At 35.0% G+C, this 19670-nt stretch overlaps 1 protein-coding gene and 1 pseudogene across 1 annotated transcript; both read right to left on the bottom strand.

Annotated features, from left to right (window-relative positions):
- Positions 1 to 1144: 1144 nt before the first annotated feature.
- Positions 1145 to 16696, bottom strand: LOC147273214 (lysine-specific demethylase JMJ25-like). The gene is made up of 13 exons (XM_086256724.1): positions 16541 to 16696; positions 16196 to 16429; positions 16002 to 16105; positions 15274 to 15379; positions 15030 to 15171; positions 14528 to 14591; positions 13714 to 14443; positions 11856 to 12185; positions 10026 to 10532; positions 8614 to 8686; positions 8435 to 8520; positions 2635 to 2754; positions 1145 to 1217 (listed from the first exon to the last, which is right to left on the bottom strand). The coding sequence occupies exons 1-13, from the start codon at positions 16694 to 16696 to the stop codon at positions 1152 to 1154; spliced, it is 2718 nt and encodes a 905-aa protein (XP_086112850.1). The 3' UTR covers positions 1145 to 1151.
- A 1345-nt stretch (positions 16697 to 18041) lies between these two features.
- Positions 18042 to 18836, bottom strand: LOC147273213 (uncharacterized; annotated as a pseudogene).
- Between the last annotated feature and the right edge of the window lie 834 nt (positions 18837 to 19670).

Here is a 19670-nt window from a genome sequence, read left to right as displayed (position 1 = left end):
GCTGTAAATAAAAACTTTTTCCTGATTTTCTCAACCAGCAGCACGACAAGTTCCATGGAAAAAATTAGTTTATTATGTTAAAAATTGCAAGAAATCCAGGAAAATTAAATGACACGAGAACATTAGCCTATGTTATGTTCAACCATCCATTGATAGATATATAGTATATTTGATATGATTCCACAGATTTCAGTCTAAATTATGCAATATAGCTCATACTAACAGGTAAATATGAAACCCAAGCTCACGAGTCCTTAGATTTTGAACTGATATTCAAATTTTGATAAGGTACGACCTTTAAATAATGTGGCCATTGGATTTTAACTAAGTGAGCATAAATCTCCATGTTCACCGATGAGTAGATCTTGACTATGTGTACGCTTGGACGTGTATACTCTTGTTCATTAATAAGTGAGAGATACATGTGTTGATGTGCGTGAGCATGTGCGTTGTTTTGGGTGAGCACGTGTATTGTTGCACGAGAGCGTGTGACACGCTCACGCTGGTTGTTGCTCTAGTGTGCGCGTGTGTTGTTGCGCATGACGTGCTCACCGTGTATTGTTTCGTGTGACGCACTCACATGTGTTGTTGCACGGGCACACGCGTGTATTGAACACATTTAAATCAAGAAACAAAATTGTACCTTTCAAAATACTTAACAGGCTTTTTTACCCAAATATCACCTGGATTATAAAGGGTTGGCTCCTGTATCACTCAAAACTTTTTTTCTTGCCAATTTACCACCTGAAGTATCATTGTGTCAATGTAGCACCTACAATCAATTTTTAATCCAGGTGGTACAGAAGCACACCCCATATATGTACTTGTCAAAGTGTTGAATCATATATGTAACAAAATCAACGGAAGTATGATTAGTAAATTCATTAATCTTGATAATAACAAAGGACCAAGAGAAAAAACAAAAGGCTGGTCCTGTCAGATCTATTGCCATACAACGTTGATGAATGGAAAGGAACAGCACACCTCCTCCAACCACTCATTTTTTCATTAGAGACAAAGATCATGAGAACACTGCTAAATTATCAGAAATACAAGGCTTTCAGGATCATCTAGCCTTAAGATAAACCCATGGAAAGTTCCATAATTTGTAAACTACATATCTATGCATACTAATTTACATACTAATTTACTCACCTCGCATTCTCTTTCATAAACTCCAAATCACGAAGCACAGCATGAACAATCATTTTCTTCACCTGTTTCAAGGAGCAGAATAATAAGTCCTCTATAACAAAAATTTTGACATAAATAAATTCTCATGTGCATATCCTATTATCCTACCAGTTTGTTCCAACCATGATTGTTTTCAAAGGAACTGATCATCTAATTAGGTCTCTACATAAAGCCCATAACAAAACACGTGTGTGTGCGTGTGTGTGCGCACACACAAATTCTCTTATGTGGTTAACTGCCAAATTACAATATGAGTTAGAAGACCTAATCCAGAATATTTATAGTGAGAGTACTGAAACTAGAAAAGAAAAGAGAACCGTCAAGTTCAATTCTCCTAAGTCTGTATGACATGGTCTTCTTTTTTGGATAAGGAATTTTCAAATTTTGGGCCTCTTGTTTTGTAGGGAAATCAAATAAAAATGTGAAATGGTCCTTTGAGATACAAGGATCTGGTATTTTTCCAGCAACTTGCAATAAGAAAGTGAAGAAATTAGAGTTTAGAGAGGGAGGATGATCTGACAGAGAAAGTATAGAGAGACAGGTACAACAGAAAGAAGAGAGAGATGGAACCATTAATGTATATTGTTTTCCCAAGTAATGAAAAGAAATTATTTTTCTTATATGTCCAAACTCATCTCACACCATTACATGGTGAATCATCTAAGGGTTCAAAAGGTATGTAAAACTATTGTGTATTTTTTTTTATTTTTTATACACACACACAACACTTTTTCAGAAGTCACCCGGACCCGGATGTTTTTAAGATCCAGACATATCACCAATCAATCAGCACAGCAAATTTTTTGAACTTCTGCCAAGTTTTGGGTCACTTTTTGTAGTTTTTAATCCCAAACTTGACATGGTTGATTACTTTAGGGTGTAGATTTGTGGTTTGAACTTAGATTTTAGGTTTTAATGCCTAAAATCGGAGAGTTAAAACCAAAAACTTAAGCGAATAACGGATGTCAATCAATCTGCATCTGAAATTCACTAAATTATAAGGTGTCAATGGATCAGTATCACTCGCCCATTGATCGGTGGCTGCATCCGGACGATCGCAAAGTCCAGTTGTCCGTTTAAGACGCAGCGTGCACACATATATGTATATATACATATATAACAGCTGAAGTGTAGATAGCATAAAATATAACAGCTGAAGCATAGATAGCATCCATAGAAAATCTTAAAATGACACCAACAATCATCCATGTAAGTGAATAAAAAAATATACAAAAAGGAAGCTTTTTTTAGGCATAACTTTGAACAATCATACCAACCCACCAGATAAAGAAATGACCACAAGCAACTCAAAATTTTAGAAAAAGTGACATGAGTTGCTCTGGTCAACCAAACTTATCTGTCCACGAGAAAACATTCACTCAAAACATGCTGATATAACCACATTGACAGCTTGTTATAAAGGTAAACAAGATGACATACCTCCAATTTGTCCTCTTTAGCCTTATGCTTTTGGGGAAGTTTGCGGAATTCTTCTGTCAAGCGAAAGCACTCGCCAACATTTTCAGGTGAGACAAAGTCCATAGCAACCTTAATGCAGGACTGGGAAAAGAAGGGTATTATTAAGATTTATGTGCATCTGATGAATGGAAACTAGCCTATCAATAAAATCCAATTTCATATTTTACAAACAGAGCAAGAAAAATTTTACATTGACCATCAAAAATTTCCCTTCTGACTGTTCACTGAAAGATTATCAAGACTTTAGAGAAAGCCTATGAATAAAAATTAGAACATAGCAATTCTCAAAGAGACTTGCCATGTAATGTGTGGTAACTATACATTGATGCTTTTACTTTAATAAGGAAAAAATTCTAAAAGAAATTGCAATTAATACAAGGCAAAGAGATGATAAACAACTTTCTGACACTAAATATAGGCAGATTGGTGATTATGCTTGCAATTTTTGTGGGGCCATGTGGGACTCACATACATGCTATGATCTTAAAGGCAGTAGTATGACACTACAATGGTTCTAAAGTATTTCTATAGATTGAAGAGATTTCTTACCATGAAATGTAAATTTTCAAACATCATATAATAGCCGAAAATAGAGAAGGCATAACTAAAATCTTTGGTCAATAACAGCTAAATTGAATTAATGAAGTGGATGGATGTACTAATAAATATGTTCATAATATATAGGAAAATGAATTAGTTTGTTGCTCTGAAGGAATGGTGCACCAAAGATGGAATGCCAGCAAAGGTGTTTTAAAGTTGGACTATATCAGGATAATTCAACTGCTGATAATAAATCAAAAGATAATGACTAAAACAAAAACAAAAAAACAAAAAGGGAAGTACTGATGAAATTATGGAACCCACACTGAAAGGAAATCAAGGCTATGAATAGATTTTCTGATATTGATTAGAATGCCAAAACCAACACATTATAAGCAACAAGTGATGTTTAGGAAGAATATAGGCAACTTTGGTACTTGCGCAATAGGACTTCTATTTACGTTCATCTTCCCACAAAAATACTATGTTGAAATGGACTGTAGGTAAATCATTGCGCATCAAGCCTGAAGAACAAGCGATTCCCAATCTTATACAACACATAACATATTTTCTATCCACCCAAAGATAATGAGTTGTATTGTTAATGATATACAACCACGTTTTCCAATTTATTGTATTGTATTAAATTGTGTCACAAAATTGAATGGGTCAAGTAAAATATTTTGAATTTTACATTAGAATGGACAGTGTAAATTAACTTATGAGGCTTATATCATAATTATGCTTAATACTAATTTTTGAACTTATGCAAGTTAAAATCGTAATAGGGTTGTACTTTTTACATTTCTTTTCCATCTTACATAGGATTTTGACAAGAATTAGTATACTATGAAAGTTAGAGCATTCAACCCAAAACCAATTAGTCATGAGTGAAGAGGCCCAAGACATTATATATTGTAATACAAGGATTTACATTCTCAATTGGACATTTAATTTCAACACGCCCCCTCGTGTGTGTCTTGACTTAAGCCAAACACGTGTACATCTTATATTGGATGGAGAAACTTAACGAGTATTTATTATCTAACTACACTTAGCACTTAGCTCATCCATATGGGACTAGTGCTCAACATTTCCTATCATGTGGGGGCCCTCTTTTGGGTAGGCAAACACATGGAAAAAGTCAAACACATGGAAAAATGGTCCCACCTTTGAGAAATTTAAGAATTCTTATGAGTGGTCCTTGTTAAGGTTAACTCGTACTTGGTGGCTTAGGATGGAGAGGCCCACAATCTTATATTTTGTCATGCAAGGTTTCAAATACCCAATGTCAGATTTATATTCTCTAACATATACATTTCCAAGGAAGTTAATATAGAAGCAAAACAAAAGTATAATTCTTGTTGGAAATTCCCAAACATGGTGATGACAAATACATTGGCATGTCATTCAAGGAACCACATTTTTGGATATCAAATCACAATGTTAATTAAAAATCAATCGAACCAAATTCACATTGGACTTTATGATGGATTTACAAGTTAAGTCTTACCAAGTTGAGATACTAGGGACAAATTTGAATTATGGCTATTAATCAAAAGTCAAACTAGTTTCTTGTATCACAAGTGACCTTAATCCATGGCAGTTTGATGTTTATCTTTGTAGTTCCATTCTTTATGACTAGTTGATTGATTAATTGAATTCAAATTGAAGGTTTACTAACCATAATGATGCATCACTCTTTCCATAAGATTTTTTGGGGGGCTCACATGGTAATATACTCTATTGGTTTTGATATCAGCGCCATTGTAACATGGTCATGGTGTCTAGAATTTCTCAATAACTCTTAGCATGCTAAAATTGAATAAGCGGTAAGATTTAATTCTAAACTTTTAATTACTTTCAATTTGTTAGTTGAATTCTTTTACACTCTCCCAAGGTTCAAAATATCGGCCGTGGAGATATTATCGGGACTCCAAAATAAAGAAATATTGATATCCATAGATACAAAAAATGTGGAATTCATTGATTAGGTTTTTGAATTAGTAGATGGGTATGCAAAATTAGGGTTTCTTTGGCTTAATTCTCATTCTTCCATTTTTTTCAATTTTGTTCCCTTTGATATCGGTACAATCCCGGGGATTTTTGGTATTTGTAGAAAATATCATTGATATCGGGGAAATATCAAGGATACATGTGAAGATTTTGCTTCACCCCATCCCTCATCAATATCACCTAGTCTAGAAACAAACATTTCAGAATGTCACCCGATATTTTGAACCTAGACGCTCCATCGTATTTTCAAGCCAAATCATGTAAATCCTTATAATTTGTTTGTGGTATGTAAGGTATATAAAATTCTATTATTAGTCATCTCTCAAGACCCAAGAGGCATATTATATTCTCAACTTGTCCCCTCACGTGTGGTCAGAATGAGCCAACACGTGCATCAATTATATTAGGTAATGTGGAGTATGTGTGACCAAAATGTGTGCCCGACAAATGGATAAATTGTATGGTATGATAGTATGTAGTTGTAGCACTCCATCCAAAACCAATTAGTAATAGACGGAGGCACAAGAGGATGAATTACACTGAGTGATGACCATGAGTGGCCAAATTGGGCTTAACACGTGAATAAAGCTATGATACTATGTTAAAGATGAAGCAACCAACCCAAAAGAAATTGGTAATTAGTGGAAAGGTCCAAGATATTATAATTTGGTGAAAGACCAAGGAAAATAGACGCCTAAGCAATGGCCTAAATATATGCAATCGGCATACAAATAAAAAATGTGACAAGCTTACAAGGTAAAATAGTCAACCCAAACTTGACTCCTTTGTCCTTGGCAACCCTTTGGACTTTTGATCTCAAAAATGATAACTTGAAAACTTGGTCGCCACAATTGCACAAATAGTTGATACTAATAGTCAAGTCACTACACAACCACATATGACATGTTTAGGTACTTAGGAATCAGAATGAGAAGGAATCGAAATGAAAGGAAATCGAAATAGGAGGGAAATGAAATGAAACATTCTCATTGAAGTATTTACTATATTTTGGATAAAAAAGGAAATGGGGATGAGAGATGTTTACTAACTTTCAACAATGAAAATTGTATATGGCTGCTTTATTGCCAAAATAGGAATTAATTATGGATTGTCTGCAATACATATGGCAGCTTTATTGTCAAAATAAAGTATAACCAATTTCTCAAAAATGAAAGCCCAACTCTTTCATTAAGATTCTCAATGACAAAACTTCATAGATTCCATGTGTCATGGCCCTGAATGCACTTGACCTAGCCACAACTGAATGTTTCACGCTATGCCATGGGACTAGGTTCCCTTCTATAGCCCTCAAACTTCTAGAAGACCATGATTAGAGAGAAACAGTCCAATACCAAGTGCATATTTTAAATATTTGAGGATTCAATGTACAGCTTCCATATGAGTTTTACTAGGTGCATTCATGAATTGACTCATCAAAGTTACAACATAAGCTAAGTCACAAAGTGTGTTAAACAAGATTAACTTCCCAACCAATTTCTGGTATCTCTCCTTATTAGCAAGAACAAAGTTGGCATCCCCTCCCACTATATTGCTCAACGGGTGTATCAATCAATTTGCAAGCCAACATTCCGTCAGAGTTAATAAGTCAATGATATACTTCCATTGTGAGAGCAAAAACCCCTTGCTTAGATCTTGCAACCTTAATGCTCAAGAATTACTTTACTGCTCCTAAGGGTTTCATCTCAAACTCCTCCAAATAGCTTTGGTGTTTCTTTATTTCCTCAAGATCATTAACTGTAACCACCATATCAACATACTGTAAGGTTCCCTTTATTATGTTTAAGAAACAAAGTGGGATCACATTGACTCTACTTGAATTCATAATATCTCAAAGAACGACTGAATCTGCCAAACCACTCTCTAGGTGATTGTTTCAGCCCATCTAACCAATTTTTTCAACTTTTTCCCAACTTCAAAGGTTGTGAAAGACCTAGGAGAGATTCTTGGGTACTTCTTCCAATTCCTCATGAAGAAAAGCATTTTTCATATCAGACTGCTATAAAGGCCACTCCAAATTTGAACTAAAGATAAGAGAACTCGAATAGTGTTAATCTTGGTCACTTCTCCTGATCCCACAAGTTTGTGGATAACTTTTTGCCATCAATCTAGCCTTATACCTCTCAATCGACCCATCAACTTTATGTTTCATTATGAATCCCCATTTGCAACCAACATTCTTCTTACCTTTAGGCAACTCAACCAAATCCTAAGTAGGATCCTCTGGAGTGCTTCCATCTCTTCAACCATAGTTGTTTTCCATTTTGGGTTTCCAAGAGCATCTTGTAAATTACTAAGAATGGATACAGACAACAATTGATTTGCTTAGACAATTGTCATCTGTATACAATTTTTTCATGTGCTTGAATTTCTTCATCAATTGCTTTGATCCAATGATGATAACAGCTGGCCTCACAGAACATTACTGGATCACAATCAACATAAAAAGAGAAATTCACCGATTCATATAATGAGTCATTCTCTGTACCAATCACATTATAATAGTGCTCCTCTAGGTCCACTGTTCGAATTTTCTAAGGGTGTCTGGGTTTTGGTTTTAAATTTATGGAAGGAAAAGGAAGAAACTATTGAAGCGTCAGAACAACACCATACTATTTGGGGTGTTAGGTTTGGAAGAGAGAGAAAGGAAGAAGGATTGATAATAAACGTGACTTGTCTCCTTAAATAGTAACCAATATATTTTTACAAAGTTACAACAATACCCCCACAGTAATATAAGAATTCTAACAATGAGAGCAAGTTGCACGCCCTAAAACCCCTTAATCCAGATAACACAAGTTCTAATTATTAATAAGTTCAACGCTCAGGAGTTAAATAGGTATTTCCAATAAAGATGCCACGACTTGCAATATCATCCTTTTCGGACTTAGGGTTTAGGGTTCAGCACTAAATTCACACCACATTACCATAGAAAATTTATTACTTATTAATTCATCACAACAAAAGAATGACATATAGGTGCCACAAACCTTCCTTCATGAGAGAAATAATCAATCTAAAATAAAAAATGTAGAGGAAAAATTTAAACAATAATATTTTCATAAAACAAAACTGCAAAAGCATATTATAAACTAGAAAAAAAAACAAGAAAGAAAGAAGAAGCTAGAGCATCAACTACCACAGAAAAAGTACAACTAAACACATTCCTTTTTGTAATACAAGTTACCTTCAAGTTTCTCACTTGATGCGGACAGCCCGCAGGAATAAAGACAGCATCTCCAAGGTTTTGGATAAATGTCCATGGTTCAATTCCTATTAGATAGCATAAAAACATATGATATATAATTTGAAACCAGATGGATGATAAATTCGAATCCAATTACCACAAAAATATAGTGAACTAACCATATTCCTCCTTGAGCTTCTTTTTATGCTCCAGAGTTAGATAAAAGGTCTGGTCATGTATGGGATGAATGACCTATGCCACCAAATAAAAAAATTATATAATGACAAAGAGACATGGGTACATGGAAACAAAAGCATATCAGTAACTTTCCTGACTGAAACACTAAATCGGATGGGATACAAGTTTGCAAGTGGAAACAAAAGTTAACGCAGACTACAAAATTTCCAGTGCATGTTTTATTCTATCCCACTGAATAGATTCATCACATTTAATGAGGAAGCCAATTACTGTAGTCAAATTACTGTTACATAATTCACAACTGCTGCTTTTAGACAGACACAAGTATCTGAAATAGAACCTAAAGAGAAAAGATTGAAAGGCTAAACTAAAGATAACTAAACCCTAGGAAGGAGAAACTAATGCTCATTTTAATCGACTGTAATTCATTCCAAGCTCGAAAAAGTTTACAATTAAAAACTGCATCTTTATTCAGCCAATACAAATCTGGATAAGGAAACCCTAACATAAAACCCTAAAACAAACCCTAAGTTAAATATATGGAAGTTTAAAATAATTAAATAAATTTAAACATAATTATATTAAAAACCCTAAGTTACACCCCACGCTGTCGTCGCACATAAGTACAGGCACACATAAAAAATTCAATCAGTTTCTCCCCACTGGCAAGAACTCAACTTCAAAGAGTTAAAATGTTGGCACTGACAAAAGCCACAGGAATCATCCCCCGTAACCAAGTGGCAATAATGTCGGTACAGATCTTCCACCAATTTAGAGAATTAGAAAGCTCATAGAGAATTGAGAGTTTGAGAGGTTTTTTGAGAAGTCAGACTATTTTAGTGTGAGAGAGAAGAGCTTATTTTATCTTCAATTGTAATCTTCTTCATATATTTGTTTAGTTGGTCATCGTGATAGCCTGTGGACATAGCCCAATTCGGGATGAACCAAGTAAATTCTTGTGTTCATTGTGGTTCTGCATGCTTTTCGTATTTTTCTTTAATATTTTTCACGTGATTGAGTTTGGATCCTGGGCTAGGGAATTTGGTGTGGGAAAATTCTCTAACAGACCTAAGTGTGTAGGCACACATAATGATTTCCATCAATTACTTAATTTTTTTATTTCAGCCATCAGTTGAGCTACTCATACATCATTTCTGCAGTAATTAAACTCAAACAGATTTTGCCTAACTCTGTACATACTAAGTAAAAACTAAAATAATTCATCTCCTTAAGTGCAAACAGATGTCATTTTGGCCAACAAAAGCAATGCAGACATATAAGTAATCTAATACAAATATAGTGATCATGTAAAAGTACAAACCACTATCATTTTAGTTTTTTATCCATTGAGATGAAAAATGTGTAGAGTTATAATTATTACTAAGCAACTTACCTGTGATAATGGACAACCGTGTATGTGCCTGAATTCCTTATAGTGCTTCCTGAGATATTCTTGCAGCTTAGGAGCATCCTGTCTCCGGAAAATGTCCCATAAAGCCCCTCCCTCAGCTACATTTGACCCTTCCAACTCATTTCCATTATTTATTGGAGGTTCACAATTTTCACCACTTTTATCATGAGCCAATTGTGCCTCTACATTCTTTTCAGACTCAGATCCCCTTGAAAAATCTCCATCATGTGGAACAGTTGGATCAGCCAGTTCTTGAACAGATGCACCACTATTTTGATTGTCAACTTCAATACAAAATTGTTTATCGTTTGCAGCCCTGCAACAAGACCCATCACTAGGCTTGTTACTATCAACATTGTCATCCAGAGTCTGACAATTTCCAAAAATTTCCTTTTGATCTTGCACATTATGCTTTTTTGTCAACATTTCAATAGTTTTAAGTTGTTCAGCAGTAAGAGTCCATTCAGCAGTATGTGTCAAAACATTCACCTGAAACAGATTATTCAGGAGAAAATGTAGAAATTTATAATATGAAGAAAAAAAAAATGAGCGTGCAAACTACTAGAACAAAAAAGTCAACAATGACTCCAACCAGTAAAACAAAAAAAAGGAAGAAACAATCAAAGATACAAATAATCTCCATAAAACTACTGATGAAAGAAGATATCTAGTTTTTCTCTACATCTACTTCAGAATTAGTTATGCAATATCTAAACCAAATTGATACTACATTGTCCAATGGTAAAGTGCCAAAACCATGAGACAGACCCATCTAGGAAGCACAAACACTTCTTGGATATGTTGTCAGTGTTAATCACCTAAAGCACACAGGCACGGGTATGACACATGCCAAACACATGTCAAACACATTCTGCACATGTCACAGTGACATGCCTAGTGATTAATTATTTTAACTTTTCTGATGAAATTAATTCTTTGAAACATGATAGCTTTATATTGTCATTATCATCTAAAAATAAAGTTATATACCCCTTTTTTGTATTTTTATTCTTGAAATATTGAGCTTCATAATTGTATATTTTTATCTATATCATAAAGTTATGTTTGAAAAGTTATTAGCGCATCTCAAAGTGTCATGTCCTTAGTTTTGGAAGATTTACTATCTCATGGTGTTGGTATCATGTCAAACTGGTGTCGCATGAAAGGTGTCCATAAGTCCAAATGGAGAATGAACATCAAGAGACATGCAATTACAAATTTGTAAAACATATGATATGCAAGACAACAAAGTGTTAGCACTACAATTGGCGCAATTAGACTAAGTAAATCCAAGTCAATGTACAATTAAATCAATTTACACTTGCCCTTCAAAAGTTTCCAAATTGTTAAATCACTTATCTGCCCATCCAAGGGAAGTGATAAAAAATCAAACTGGACCTACCTAGATGCTTAAACATGGCTTAGGTACAAGTAAAACAAACTTCAAACCAGAGTCTATACTAGAATACTGCAAACCAGCTTTTCTGGACTTCTTAATAGTTAGTAATTTATATTTGAAGACCAAGTATTAAATTTGTATATGATATATATTCAGATGAAAATTCCAACCTATATAAGAAAGGTCAGATGGTCATTAGGTAGCACAGCCACTACCACATGCAAAAAATAAGCCAGCCCTTCCAGATTTATCTGGTTCTCGCTTATCATATGCATCTAACCTCCTAAACTGCCATTACATGGTGAAAGAGACTACATGCAAAAGAAAATAAATAAAAAAGAAAAGAAGAAGAAAAGAGGTTCTCTGGCCAACAAAACAAGCAAAGTAATAGAATCCAAGATAACCAAACATACCGCATCAGACATATCACAATGAAGCTTAGTAACAGAATCTCCACGTCCAAGCTCTTGGGCAACACCATAAGCAATATATGTCTTTGGCCCCATGTCTGGCTTTACACATTCATGAGGCAATTTAGCATAAAGGTTCAAACAACCACTACGAGGATGAGTATATTCCTTAAATGGCAAACAACAAATAAACTCAGCACCATGACGAGGAAGGCGCTCCTCAAATAAATTAGTTGGGGGCCAATCTTTCAGTTTCAGAATCTGAGGCCAATTTTTCCAATCAAACCGGCCATTTGAATATCCGGTAAAAAATTGGTGGATGTTGATATCCCCCTACATTTCATCACAAGTTCATATCACTTATCAAAATCAAACAATCAAATATCATATAGAATTTCAATTTTTGAATAAAGAGTGATAACCATATCGGGAAGAGAATAAGTTGAAAGAATGAAGAGCAATGCCCTAAACAATTCATCAAGAAATAGAAACTGGGACAAAATTAAAGTGATCGTCGGGTTACTAAATACCTTAAGAGACTAACAAACACAAAAAAATGAGAAATAAACACAATACAACGACTTAAAATTGCATTAGAAATGCCAGGGGCTTGTAGCTCTAGTGGTTAAAAGCATTTACCCTACACCCGAGTTTCAATCCTCCTCCCCAAATACTGTTTGAAAATATAAATAAATAACTTGCATTAGAAATTGATTAAAATGATGAAAAAACACCAGTGGTAATAACCACCCATATGAAGGGACTTTTGTGATTCTGACAACTTGTGGGAACAAGGTTTTTATATTTGTAAATGACATGGCACTGCTGCACATGCTCAAAGAACAAAGTTCCCTTGTTTACACATGGAACAGAAAAAGTAAATGCACTCAACCCCTGTCTTTGACCACACTTAAAAACTCATTAAGGAAAGTGGTTTCCCATTCCAACTTAGCTTTCCCAGATGGCAATCAGTTGAACCGTTCATGTAACAGGCAATGCTCATTTGACAGGGTTCAAAATCTGATTAAAGAATCTGAATGCCAGCTCTGCCAGAGAATTTTTACCAAAAAAAGAACCACCTCCAGATCCCTTGCCCAACTTTTGGTTGATGAGCAGAATCCAGAATGTCACATCATGTTTCTAAATGAACCATACCAAATAAAATTGTAAAAAAAAAAAAAAAAAAAATCCTTTTGCTTCTTTTACACTTGAGTTCCAATTAAACACAGAGCATTTAATCATTCTAATATAGAGTTGAGAATAAGTTTCAAAATTATTTTCTTGTCTGACATATCTTTTTTCTTCTTTTTTTTATGTCTAGGGTATCCGGATCTTTGACCCAACTAATCCCGAGGGCACGTGTAGACTCACCAATCCGGACAGCCAGGACAAATCCCCAACTCCATCGATAGTCAATAGTGGAATTGGGTGGTGGTGGCCCCAACAGGAGTGTGTGCACCAAGTGGGGATCGAACTCAGGACCTTGCAAACTAGGCAGACTTCCCCAACTCGTCCTTTACCACTGGACTGACCCCTGGGGAATTCTTGTCTGACATATCTAACCAAACCAAAAGTTCTTGAAATTCATGAGTCATGAGCAAAGAAAATTAAATAGATGTCTATGCTTATTCTGACTGCACCAAGAACTATAAAACACCCCCCCCCCCCCCCCAAATAAAATTTTTACCATCATAGCATCCACCTGAATTGATGACAACAACTGTACAGATATTTCTTCTCAACACTATCACACTAGAACTTTAAAGTGTGAAACATATTTGAAACATCACTTCAACCTGTAGTAAGCAATTGGAAACATAGGAACCTACAATAGTGAGCAATCAAAGTCAGACAAACTGACCTCACACCAATCCAAGCAATCAATGGCCTTGACTTCCAAATGTTTACCATGCTTAGTATGTTGCATCTGACGACAAGCACGCCACATGACCAGTGGTTCCCAGCTTAAACCTGATGCAGTTTCAAGAACATTGCTCACAATTACAGGCTCACCCCTGATCCAGTGCCACTGAAAATGCTTAAAATCGTCATGTTGGATATCTCCAGCCCTTGGACAGTACAAAAAGTTGTCATCAGAATCATCTCGAGAAGCTGCTTTCCTTGAATTATTGCTGCTTGAGTTAACATCAGCCACAGAGTTGAGGCATGAACACCTTTGGGCAGAAGTTCCACTTGCACGCATAAGTTTGTAAGTTTCATCTATTTCTTCTGCTTTATTTATCAACTCCTTGATCTGATCTTCAGAAAACATGCATCTCAATTCTAGAATACCTTGACCACAGCCATCCATGCACTCTGGGGGACAGGGAATGGTTCCGTCTTCATTTGCTTTCCACTCAAATGATGACCTTACAGAACACTTGGCGCTAGTTACAGAAGGCTGTTCCACAACCTTCTTCTCTCCACCATGCAAATATTCTCTGCCCCAATTGACGTGTTCCATAATCACTTCCTCACCACCTCCCTTCAAGTGTCCATCTCGCATCTCTCGGCAACAGATGAGGCAGAGGTCATATGAACATTTAGGACAGCTTCTGTGAAAATCAAAAATAGAAGTTTTGCAATTGTTGCTGACAAAGAAAACAAACAAAGTCAATATCAAATGATTAATCAGAATATGGAATAAATGTAAGAAATTCCTGCTAAGACTATACCAATACATGCGCTCATCAGCAGAGCAATCTGACTTTTGTATTTTTAGCTCCGAAAGAGATAGCCCTGTCACAATGAACATCCAAAAAGAAAATTAACACAATGCAAGAAGCCCCATTAATATTTTGTGTGATGGGCCTGAGATAGGATGCTAATCACTTATTTTGTGAACTGAGAAGACAGTTGTGCATGTGTTTCTCTTCTACTCTAAGAAGGAAATAGGAACCATCCCCTAAGAAAAGAAAATAGTAACACCCACTAGCCCAATCCTCAATGACACAAATGAATGTAAAATATTGAAATGCAAGCAAGAGTATAGCTATAAGCTTCTGTGTGTGTGGCAATGTCATTCGCAGAATACTTCTCTTCACCCAGAAGAAGGAACAATTTTTGTATTCATGTGAAGTCATCTAATAGCCACCTGAACACAAAAGGTGGTGAGAAACAAGAGTTGCTCCTCTAATGAGTTACACCATATGTGTGAGCAAGACAGAAAGAATATACCTTGTCTCCCGGCCTCCATGTCCATCTCAATCACTTGTTCATCATTAAGTCTTTGCAAGAATGGAAGCAGTGTATGAAGCAAATACTTAGAGTGCCCAACTTTTTCATCATTGCTAATTTCCAGTTCCGGATTCTTTATATTCTACATTAAAACCATAAAATCTTATCAAACTTCACTTAAATAAGGAACATTTTAGATAAACAAGCCAAAATTTAGGATATTTTCACACAAGGATAAACTGACTTTAACATTATCAGGTGCATCTAAACGCAAGCATGCTTTGCAATTGCAATTTCCACAGCAAACAGGACAAGCCTCAGCAATGGCATCCTCTGACATCTTAGGGTACCTATAAAATACAAAGCTTGACAATAAATAATCATAGCAAACCTCGTAAAAACAAAGTTCATGTGTAAATTTAAAATGTTGAAGTTTACAACTAGACAAAAAAAATAGACCTCCTTTTTTATGCAAGACCAATCCTAAAGGAGACCAGGTTCCATCCAATTAAAAGTTGATACTAAAACCTTAATTAATACATATTGGGCAACTTACAGGGTAGAAGAAAATAGTTGTGGCAGTTCACCTGTGTTGCTTGTGTTCATACTTATTCAAATGCTTATAACTCATTTTTACCATTAACCAGAAGAGCAGAAGAAATTTGAACTTGGCCAAGCAATTCATATAATTTTCCACAACCTTGTTCAAAGACCTAATCAATTTCTATCTTTCTATACCACACATAGAGTAGATCCTACACATTTTCAATAATTTACCTTCTAAGATGATTCCCCTAAAGTAGATCCAAGCACCAAAATTAAAAATCAAATCCAAGAACATTTACTCTATTGTACTAAAAACTCACTCCAAATAATGGTGGCTAGTCCAACAAAGCTAAATCAAACAATCCACATCTTATACAAGTTAGTAATCAGAAATAAATAAGAAGAAACAAGTAAATAACTGCATACCAATTCTGAATGCAAGGGATACAAAACCGCTTTCTCTTACAATTGTTGCACCGAACAACCCTGCCCTTGTCATTCCTCTGACATTGATGGCACATTAAGGAGTCCTCCTCAATATACCGTTCAACCAAAATCAGCAATTACATAAATCACAATAGTGACAACAAATCATAAACAGGGAATAAAAAGCTTCTTACTTTGGGGGATCTCTTATTTGTCATTGGGGACTTTTCCTCCTTGGGGACCTTCGGTCTATGCCTAAGCGAATAAGCCGGTTTTTCCTCCAAATTTCCGATATTTTTATCTTCTACCTTTACACTAGTATTCCCGTTCTCTCCTTCACCAACCCCATTAGCTTTCTCAGCTTTCCTCGGCTTCCTACCGCGTTTTTTCTGTTTCTCCGCCGGAACTCCTTCGTCTTCCACCTCACTCTTCACACACTTGCCTCCTTCAAGTCCTTCACTTTTTCCATCTTCATCTGCAAATTTTACCCTTTTGCTCTCTCTCTTCCTTCCTTCACCTTCACCATTTTCAATTACGACCTCTTCAGTTTCTTCTTTCACTGTTTCTTCACAGTTACTTTGCGGCAGCACTTGCTCCTCGCTATTAGGGGCTTGCCTTGGCCGCTTTATGCCTCCACCTCTTCCTCTTCCTCTTCCTCTTCCTCTTCCTCTTCCTCTACCTCTCCTTCCCGCCATTGGTATTCGAAAACTCGCCAAACCCAGCTCTCAGCCTCTCTCTCTGTCTTGGCCGTCTGTCTGTCTGTCTGTCTGTAATAGTATGGGTTTTGGTTTAGTTTGTATCTCTTCTGGGGAACTTAAAAAACCATGGGAAAGTGGGAAACTATGGTCGCCTGAAAAGGAAAAAGAATAGAAATAGAAGAAAATAAAAAAGGAAAGTAGATAAATTGTGAAGCAGTGGGTAGGTGCGGGGGAATTTTGAAAAACTGGCGCCACAGTTACAAACTTACAATTTCGGTTTCGGTTTCGGATGAAGAGGAAAGAAGAGGACTTTTTTTACTGTGGTAAATTTTGGGATTTGACATTTGATGAGACGCTGAAGCTGAAAGGTTACTGAACTTACTGCCCTACTCTGACTGAGTCAACCCTGAAAAGTAAAAAGAAAGCCTACGAAACTCTCTTGACTTCTCTCTCTTCTAACCTCCACTTCCCTCTCACCACCCTAATAATGAAGGTGGTGTTCAACCGTGTATTCTCTATTAATACGAAGTACGTGGATTTTCGTATTATGAAGTTGATAAAATTATTCTTGACCAACTGAAAACATGTGGCAATTTTGTTACATTGAAAAGAATCAAACACCTCTTGGCCAAAAAAAATTAAAGAAAAGAATCAAACACCTACCCTAATCTTAAATCTTACCTCACTCACTCTCACCAAAAACGTCACACTTGGGCAATATTGACGCACACAAGTCTTGGTTTATTTTTCTAGTTACAAAAAAAATTTTATTTTTATTTTTTACTTCACGTTTTATATTTTCATGAAATAAATTTTTTTCCACTTTTCCAAATCTCTCTTACCAAAAAATAATAATAATAAATTGGCCAATCCCCTATTTTTCTTTTTTTCTTTTTTCATCTTTTCATTTTTATATTTAAAATCACATAAACTTATCATTTACATGTGTCCTTTGTCTTCTTTTAACTTCCTTTTTTGTCTAAAATGTCTTCAGTGCAATTCTTGAAATTTTAGAGAGCCGGGGCAAAAATCTAAAATGGGCGCTTTGTACAAAATATATACATATACAATCCTATAAACATGTTTTTCATTTACTTTTACTTGAAAATTAAAAAAAAATAATACTTTCATTAAATATAAGATGATATCACAGTTTATACAAATTTTGAACAAGAAATAATTAAAGTTATATGGCCTCTAAATATACAAACTTTGAACAAAAAAAAAATTAAAGTTACAACCCTTGGACTTGTCAAAAAGAGGTTCTTCAACAGCTAAGCAACCATGTGATCAAATGCACCATTTAACAAACACAATTACAATAAGATGAGGACCAAAACAGTCAATGAAAATGTCTTCTTCTAGCATTTCTAGAAGCAAAATCATCAATAACATTATCAACTTCAAGGTTTTCCAACATATTCTTTTTAATACATAAGATTGCCAATCCATTTAACCTTTCTTGTGACATAGATGACCGCGAGTATGTTTTTATCAATTTTAATTTTGAAAAGCTCCTTTCAGCAGAAGCCACAGTCACAGGTACAGCCAATAGTACTCTATAAGCAATTGATACATTTGAATAACAATTTGCAGCTTTTACAAACTCTAGAATTTCAATAGTTGACTTTAATTATGTTGGCAAAACTACTTGTAATACTCTCAATTCAAAAAATAAATCATTCGAATCAACATAAGACAAGGTATTATGTTTGAGAGCAGCCTCAAGATTAACACAACACTCTTTCAATTTATCATCATCTAATGAAGTTAATTTTATTGAATCAAACAAAAAATCAAAAATACCTTCATATGTTTTCAATTTATCAAATCTACTCTTTAATGAAGCAATAGCAATATCCACAACAACCAGAAAATAGTTAACTCTAAAAGATTCTTCCACTGATTGTGTTGTCTCATCATGTTCATTTTCATCAAACTGTTTTTTTCTACGAGTTTGACGTTTGTTAGGAAAAATAGGTTCAATCATCATATCAGATACAATGCTTTTGGAAGAAATAATGGCAGATACAAACCCATTATCCCTATATTTTTCAAAAAAACAAATCAGCCCTTTCAATTGTTCTATGGCAGCATCAATACACAAATCTTTAGATTGCAACTTTTTGCTAACCATGTTACTGCTAAACAAAATATCATGCCAAATAGTCATACCAAGTATAAACTCAAAATTTTCAAGTGCATTAGCTAAACTTTCAGCTTCACTCTTTGACTTGGCATCATCACTACTTTCATGTACTTTCAACAAAGCTTCTCTTATTTGGGGAGCTTGATATATTATGGCTTTAACACTATTAATTCGACTCTCCCAACGTGTTGTAGACAATGGTTTTACAGTTAAACCATGCACATTATCTTGTAAAATTTGCCATCTTTTTGGAGAACTAAAAAATAGACAATATATGCGTTGAATTATTCCAAAAAAAGACACCGCTTTAACACAAGAGTGTGTCATATCACTAAGAGTTAAATTAAGACTATAGCAAGCACATGACATGTAGAAAGCTCTAGGATTTATGTCAAGTAACCTCTTTTGTACCCCTTGGTGTTTCCCTTTCATATTAGACCAATTATCATAACATTGTCCCCTCACATCATCAATATCAAGATTAAGAGATTCTAGTACAACTTGTAATTCATTAAAAAGCCTCAATCCAGATGTATCATCCACTTTTAAAAACTCTAAAAAGTACTCGTGTACTTTTATTGGACTAGTATTTTTTAAAGATTTATTTTAAATATTTTAAGAATTTATTTTTAAGGATTTTGAGAATTTATTTGGATTACTTTGAGAATTTATTTGGAATTTAAAAAGGTTTTAATTTAATTTAATTTTTAATTTTTGTTTTAAATTGGGCGTGACAAAAAGTTGACTTTAAAATTAGTGGGCTTTCGTCTTTGACTTTGGGCACGTTGGATAGGTCTCGAGTCCACGAGTTCGTAGACACGA

This window comes from Dryas octopetala, chromosome 9, assembly GCF_963921425.1.
Source record: "Dryas octopetala chromosome 9, drDryOcto1.1, whole genome shotgun sequence".
Taxonomy (NCBI): Eukaryota; Viridiplantae; Streptophyta; class Magnoliopsida; order Rosales; family Rosaceae; genus Dryas; species Dryas octopetala.
This window is presented reverse-complemented; position numbering and strand designations above follow the sequence as displayed.